Source organism: Mastomys coucha, unplaced genomic scaffold, assembly GCF_008632895.1.
Source record: "Mastomys coucha isolate ucsf_1 unplaced genomic scaffold, UCSF_Mcou_1 pScaffold12, whole genome shotgun sequence".
Lineage (NCBI taxonomy): Eukaryota > Metazoa > Chordata > Mammalia > Rodentia > Muridae > Mastomys > Mastomys coucha.
Genome location: NW_022196894.1, coordinates 15246321 through 15253671, shown reverse-complemented (window position 1 = coordinate 15253671; position 7351 = coordinate 15246321). Strand labels below are relative to the sequence as shown.

The 7351-nt window shown below is 48.1% G+C and overlaps 1 protein-coding gene across 4 annotated transcripts in view; it reads right to left on the bottom strand.

Annotated features, from left to right (window-relative positions):
* The window catches only part of Txnrd2 (thioredoxin reductase 2), a 50950-nt gene that overhangs the window by 37670 nt on the left and 5929 nt on the right, over positions 1–7351 (bottom strand). For all 4 annotated transcript variants that reach the window (XM_031363363.1, XM_031363365.1, XM_031363364.1 and 1 more), the window contains exons 3-7: positions 5871–5927; positions 4504–4648; positions 3582–3656; positions 1476–1554; positions 558–620 (exon numbers count right to left, since the gene is read on the bottom strand). In XM_031363363.1, coding sequence (XP_031219223.1) covers positions 558–620; positions 1476–1554; positions 3582–3656; positions 4504–4648; positions 5871–5927 — 419 coding nt within the window. The remainder of the gene's footprint in view (positions 1–557; positions 621–1475; positions 1555–3581; positions 3657–4503; positions 4649–5870; positions 5928–7351) is intronic.

Below are 7351 nucleotides of genomic sequence, written 5' to 3'. Positions count from 1 at the left end.
GGGGGGGGGAGGTGAAGAGCAAGACTGAAGTCCTGGATAGAGACCCTGGAGTTCTGAAGTTAAAAAAGCACTTGATGGGGGCTCGCGAGATGGCTCAGTGGGTAAGAGCACTGACTGCTCTACCGAAGGTCTTGAGTTCGAATCCCAGCAACCACATGGTGGCTCACAACCATCCGTAATGAGATCTGACGCCCTCTTCTGGTGTGTCTGAAGACAGCTACAGTGTTCTTATGTATAATAATAAATAAATCTTTAAAAATAAAAAGCAGTTGATGATGGAGGCCTGGAGGAAGGAAAGAGGCCAGGTGTGACGCCTGCCACACACTTCAGTCACGGTTAACGGAGGCTGAAGTGGACAGACATTGAAGCCCATGTGATCGGAAGCAGCCTGGACAGCACAGAGCTAAACACTGAGGAAGGAGGAGAGAGGACACAGGCCCCAGGAGCCGCACTGTGGCGTGGTCCTGAGCCACTGCCATGTGGTGTAGGTTCAGGGAGGCCTGGAAATGGCAAAGGAAAAAAGCGCAGAGGAATGAGGGATGCAGAAAGCCACTCACTTGTGCGGGGTACTTTGGCCGTCCTCCTGTAGCAATGACTATGTGCTCGGCTGAAAGCAGTGTCTGAGGATAAGCAGAGAACCATAAGTCAGACAGTGAATAGTCAGCTGCCAAAGAGCTCAAATGCCTGTGGTGGCTGGGGCAGCGGTTCCTACGACCCCTGCTGTAGTGGGATGCTCTACCCTTCTGTCTAAGTCACAGAGCAGGGGTCTCACAACACCCACTCAACAGGAGGGCCAGACAGAGAGGGGAGTGAGGTATTCCAGCTCCACACACTTCACAGTACAAGGCCTTTACAAACACTACCTCCATAGAGCCCCACAAAGTCTGCAGGAAGGGAGTGACTCTCACTCCAAACTGCAGGACAGCTAGCTGTGGCATCTGAATTATTTAACAGCGGGTGTGTGTGTGTGGCTAAAGATTGATCTAGCTCAGGTTAGGCAGGCCTTCTGCCAATGAACTACACCCCGACCTCTGTTCAATCTGTGTCTGTGTCTCCATGTGTATGTGTGTGTGCATGTCTGCACGTGTCTGTGCATATGTGTACACAAGTCTGTATGTGCATGCATGTATATATACATGCATGTGCCTGTGTGTGTGCGTGTGTCTGTGTGTGTGCGTGTGTCTGTGCGCACATGCCTCGTGTGCATATATCGGTTCCTCTCCAGGTGCCTACACGTGTCTCTGTTGGGGAGACACGGTCCCATTATATAGCCCAGGACTGGTCTAGGACTCAAGCTCCCATTTCTACCTCCCTAGTGCTGGGATCTCAGGCTTGGCCACTGCACCCAGCTGTTGAATCACTCTGAAGAAGTGTGACTCCAAAGGCAGCTGTTAACACCAGATCAACACCTAGGCCAAACAAAACTGGAATCAGGTGCCAGAGGAGTCCTGAGAGACAGACTGACAGACACTTACCGTCCTCCCGCCTTTGTCGACACCATGGACTGTGTGCTCATCAACAAAGCTGGCTTTGATGTTAAAGTACTTGACTTTCCTGCAACATAAAGATAAGATTGCCTTTTCTTTTTTTTTTTCTTTTTTTATTTTTTTTTGAGACAGGGTCTCATGTTTTCTAGGCTAGGCTTCAAACCCTCTAAGTTATGGTTTCTATTGCTGAAGAAACACCAAAAGCAATTTTGGGAGGAAAGGATTTATTTTTCTTTTTTTCCTTCTAATTTTATTTATTTATTATTATATGTAAGTACACTGTAGCTGTCTTCAGACACTCCAGAAGAGGGCACCAGATCTCATTAGGGGTGGTTGTGAGCCACCATGTGGTTGCTGGGATTTGAACTCAGGACCTTCGGGAGAGCAGTCAGCGCTCTTACCCACTGAGCCATCTCTCCAGCCCGGGTTTATTTTTCTTACACTTTCCCATCACTGAAGAAAGTCAGGGCAGGAACCTGGAGGCAGGAGTTGATGCGCTGGCCATGGACGGGTGCTCCTATGGCTTGCTCAAATTACTCTCTTTTTTTTATTTTTGATATTTTTTTGTTTTATTTTGTTTTGTTTTGTTTTGGTTGTTGTTATTTTGAGACAGGGTTTCTCTATGTAGCCCTGGCTGTCCTGGAACTCACTCTCTGTAGACCAAGCTGGCCTTGAACTCACAGACATGCCTGCCTCTGCCTCCCAAGTGCTGGGACAAAAGGTATGTGCTCCCACTCACAATGGCCTGAGCCCTCCCCTGTCAAACACTAATTAAGAAAATGCCCTACAGGACTGGCCTCTCCCAATCTTATGGAGGCACTTGTCAATTGATGTTCTCTCCTCTCAAACGACTCTAGCTTGTGTCGAGTTGGCACAAAACTAGCCAGCACAGTCACTATGTGGCCAAGGATGGCTCTGAACCCATGATCTTCCTGCCCCCACCTCCACAGAGCCTGTAAACCAGGATTACAGGTGTGTACCACCACACCTGTCTCTAAAATTAAGGTTTTTCAAACACTTCCTTTGCAGACTCAGCCTTTAGGGCTAGTCAGACAAGTAGGGACATGCAGGCTGCCAGGAGGCAGACTCAGAGCTGGGCAGCACACACACGCAAATAAACAAACACACATAAAGATTTGTTAATGAACGAGAGAGAAGAAACACAGCTCCAGCCCGGGGAGCTGTCACTCGGGTCCCTGAGACACTGCAACCACAGATGTCAAAACAGGGACAAAGCCATGCTTGATACATCCGAGAGCCCCAAACTGTGACTGGCAGAGGGAGGGAACCAGGCCTCCAGGAGGGAAGTTCCATGGAACTGAAGTGCCTACTGTATATACTTAAGTACTGAGGAGGCCAGGAGAGCAGGCGTGGTGAGGCTGTATGAACAGAGGTGTGGTAAGCAGCAACCCATCCTCCCATCTCAAAGGCCACATGGTAGCAGTACTAATCAGTGTCCAGGTCCCTTTCCCTCCCTCTCTGGTCCAGCTTCCTCTTATCTTGGCAATCAAGAAAGAGCCTTAATAACACAGACATGGACTAGAGAGATGGCTCTGCAGTTAAGAGCACTGACTGCCCTTCCAGAAGTCCTGAGTTCAATTCCCAGCAACCACATGGTGGCTCACAACCATCTGTAATGGGATCCGATGCCCTCTTCTGGTGTGTCTGAAGGCAGTGACAGTGTACTCATATACATAAAATAAATAAATAAATATATTTAAAAAAAAAAAAAAACCACAGGCACACCGTGAGCATGCCACACTGGGCCTCTCCAGTGGTTAAGAGCACTGGCTGCTCTTCCAGAGGACTGGGTTTGAGTCTCAGCACCCACATGGTGGCTCATAACCACCTGTCATTCCAGTTCCTGAGACCAACATCCTCTTCTAACCTTTGTAGGCAACAAGCACAGAGGTATATGATATCACAGACAGACATGCAGGAGCACACTAGTGGAAACACCTTGCCCCTCATCTCCTCATACCCTCCTCTGCTGCCTGACTGAGGGCTCACCAGGCTCCATGCTTTCACAAGCAGGCCAGGAAAGTGGTACCTGGGCCACATCACATGGCCACTGGGTCCGGAGAGTTTCAATACCTGTCCTGCAGTTGGACGCGATGACCCCAGTTCAAGGACTTCACATGGTTTTGCACAGCTTCTGCCATTGTCTTCCTGTTGACACACACACACACAAAAAAAATCCCATGAAACCCACAGCGGCAGAGTTGGCTACAGTGTTCATTCAGGCAGTGAGAGAAGACCGTGTACCCCAGGAATGTCAGGAAATAGAGGTATGGTAACTTTATTTTTCGGAGGGGCGCAGGGTTTTTCTAAGTAGCCCAGGCTGACCTCAAGCTTAAGATCCCCCTGTCTCAGCCTTCTGAACCTGGACTACACGTGTGCACCATCATACCCATTTTGCAGATATGTTTGAAAGGCTAAAGTCTGACACTCATTCTCCAGGGCTGCCTGTCTCTGACTGGAGTTTGGGGCTGTAGAATCCTCTCTCTACCCGGGAAATTTAGCATGCTAAACTTTTACCACCAGAAGTGTGTGCCAGATAGCTCAGGTGCCCCCAGCTGAGCCAGGACTAGAGGTGCTCCCTGGGATGAGAGTAAAGAAAATCTCTTGTGAACTGTACAGAAGCAACACCTGTCAATAAAAAGCCTCTGGCCAATGAACTGAGGCAGGAAATAGGATGTGGGACTTCCAGCAGGTGGGAAGAGGGAAATTCACCCGAACTCTAGATGAAGATGGGAGGAGATGATCACATAAACCTGAAGAGAAGTAACTAGCTAAGTGGTGGGACTTAGACTAGAATAAACAGGTAATTAAGTTAAGAGATAGTTAGGGAGCAAGTCAAGGATTTTGGCCCAGGCATTTATTCATATATAAGAAGTCTCAGAGTCATTATTTCTGTGAACAAAGAAAAGGCCAGGTGGAAAAGCTCACGGTTACAGATGAGTGGCAGAGAGCAAATCTTTCCTCTCAAGGGGACCTGATGGCAAGGGCTCCTCACCAGCTGTGCTGGACAGGCTGGGCCACCTCCCAGCCATAGTGGTGAGCATCTCTGATCATGCCCCCCAGCAGTGCAGCCTGATGCATCAGCTTCTTGGGTATGCAACCCACGTTGACACAGGTGCCACCAAGGCCCCACTTGGTACCTGGAATATCAGAAAAAGCATGTATGTGTGTGTATGAGTATATATGTGTGTATGTATATGTGTGTATATGCATGTGCATGTGTGTCGCAGGGGTCAGAACCCAAGTCTTTGCACATGCCAGGGAAGTATTTTGTCACCAAGTCACCCAGGCCCTGGTAGGAATGGACTGGATTTCCCATGTAGGGCAGTGCAAGAGGCTTCCATTCTATAGACTCAGAATGCCTTAAGGACCTTCTATTTTGTGACTTGAACTTGGCCCAACTGAGTCTTCCCATATGGATTTGCACCCTATGCCTATACTCAGAGTCATTTTTTAAAAAAAATTGAGGGCTGGAGAGATGGCTCAGTGGTTAAGAGCACTGACTACTCTTCCAAAGGTTCTGAGTTCAAATCCCAGCAACTACATGGTGGCTCACAACCATTTGTAATGAGATCTGATGCCCTCTTCTGGTGTGTCTGAAGACAGCTACAGTGTACTTAGGTATAATAATAAATAAATCTTCAAGCCAAGCGAGCAGGACCGGGGTGAGCGGGGCCTACTGGAGCGAGCAGAGGTCCTGATTTCAAATTCCCAGCAACCACATGATAGCTCACAACCATCAGTATAGCTAAAGTGTACTCATATACGTAAGATAAATAAATAAATCTTTAAAAAACATTGAGATGCCAGAGAGATGGCTCCGTGTTTGAGAACACTAGCTGCTCTTCCAGAGGCCATGGCAACTCACAAGTGTCTATACCGCCTGCCTGTTCCAGGGCATCTGATTCCCTCACACATGCAGGCAAAACACCAATGGACACAACATCATTTTTTTTTTAAATTAAAAAGTTTTTGAACATTTTATTATTTTCATGTATATGGATGCTTTGTGTACACGTATGTGTGTAAACCACATGTGTGCAGTGCTCACAGAGGCCAGAAGAGGGTGTCAGATCCCCCGCGACTGGAGTTATAGCCAATTATGAGCCATCAATCAGGTAGGAATCAAATCTCAGTCCTCTGGAAGAGCAGCCAGCACTCTTGACTACTGAGCCATCCCTCCGTCAGCACCGCATCCATCATTTTAAAATAACAATGTTGTAGAAATGTCTGTATGTCGAACAAGACATTCTGTGGGACTCTGGGCATATGACTTGAGTGTAAGCCAAATGTGAGCTGTGTCCCGTGTCCCTGCTCCCCTACTTTCCTCTAGGAGTCATGGCTTCTGTCTGGGTTGCCTACCTCTGGGAGAGGGTTCCACATAGTCGGCCACAGCCACCGTCCTTCCCAGCTGAGCAGCTGAAATGACAAGGACATCTGCAGGTGAGCGTAGCAGGGAGCTTCCAGGAGCCCTTGAGGCTAACACCTGAGCACAGAGGCCAGCTGGGTGTCCTGGCTGCTTCTCCATGCCCACGCAGCTGCCCACCAGCCCTTCCCAGGATCCACCCAGCTTGCTGCCTGCAGGCAGGAGGCCTGCAGCCTCTTTGCAGACTCCAACGTCCCTGCTCCCACCGATTGTTGGATCTTCAGGGTGAGCCAGGTCTAGACCGACAGCACACAATGTCAGCCTCCCTAGCCACACTGACAGAGTAGCAGTGACACACAAGGACACCTGTCAGGCAGAGGTGAGGTGGGGACCTGGGGCTGGAGGGAATGTATGATGTTACTCAGCATAAAAAGGAGGGAAGTCTTGAGACACACATGTATCATGAATGAACACGGATGACGTCCCAACAAGTGAAAGAAATGACAGAGATCACAGGACCCCATTGATATGAAGTGCTGAGAAAAACAAAGCCATTAAGACAGAAAGTAGTGGGTACAAGGGTCAGGGAAGAGAAGGGATGAAATAATGGGGAGGATGATTAGTAATGAGTAATAATAATAACAACAACAATAATAGTAATAATAATGAGGATACCCAGGTGGAGATGAAAATGTTCTAAATGGTGGTGGTTATGCACTATTAGGAGGTGTGACCTTGTTGGAGGAAGAATTTCACTGTGTGGCGTGCCTTGAGGTCTCATATATATGCTCAAGCTACGCCCAGTGGCACACAGTCTCCTCTTTGCTGCTTGTCGATCAAGATATAGAACTCTCATGCTCCTTCTCCAACACCATGACTGCCTGTATGCTGCCATACTTCCTGCCATGATGATAATGGACTGAACCTCTGAACCTGTAAGCCCGCCCTAATTAAATGTTGTCCTTTACAAGAGTTCCCTTGATCATGGTGTCTGTTCACTGCAATAAAACCCTAACTAAGACAGCCAGTCTGTCTTGATTAATGATTGCTGTGGGAAGATCCAACCCACTGTGAGTTGAGCCATCCATAGCTGAGTGGTCCTGGAGTGTATAAAGAAGTAAAGTGGGGCTGGAGAGATGGCTCAATGGTTAAGAGCACTGACCTCTCTTCTGAAGGTCCTGAGTTCAAATCCCAGCAACCACATGGTGGCTCACAACCATCCCATCCGTAGTGAGATATGATGCCCTCTTCTGGTGTGTCTGAAGACAGCTAAAGTGTACTTACATATAATAAATAAATAAATCTTTAAAAAAAAAAAAAAGAAGTAAAGTGAGAGCCTGGGCAGTGGTGGCACATGCCTTTAATCCACTTAATGGCACTTTGGAGGCAGAGAGAGGTGGATTTCTGAGTTCGAGGCCTGGTCTACAGAGTGAGTTCCAGGACAGCAGGGCTACATAGAGAAACCCTGTCTCAAAAA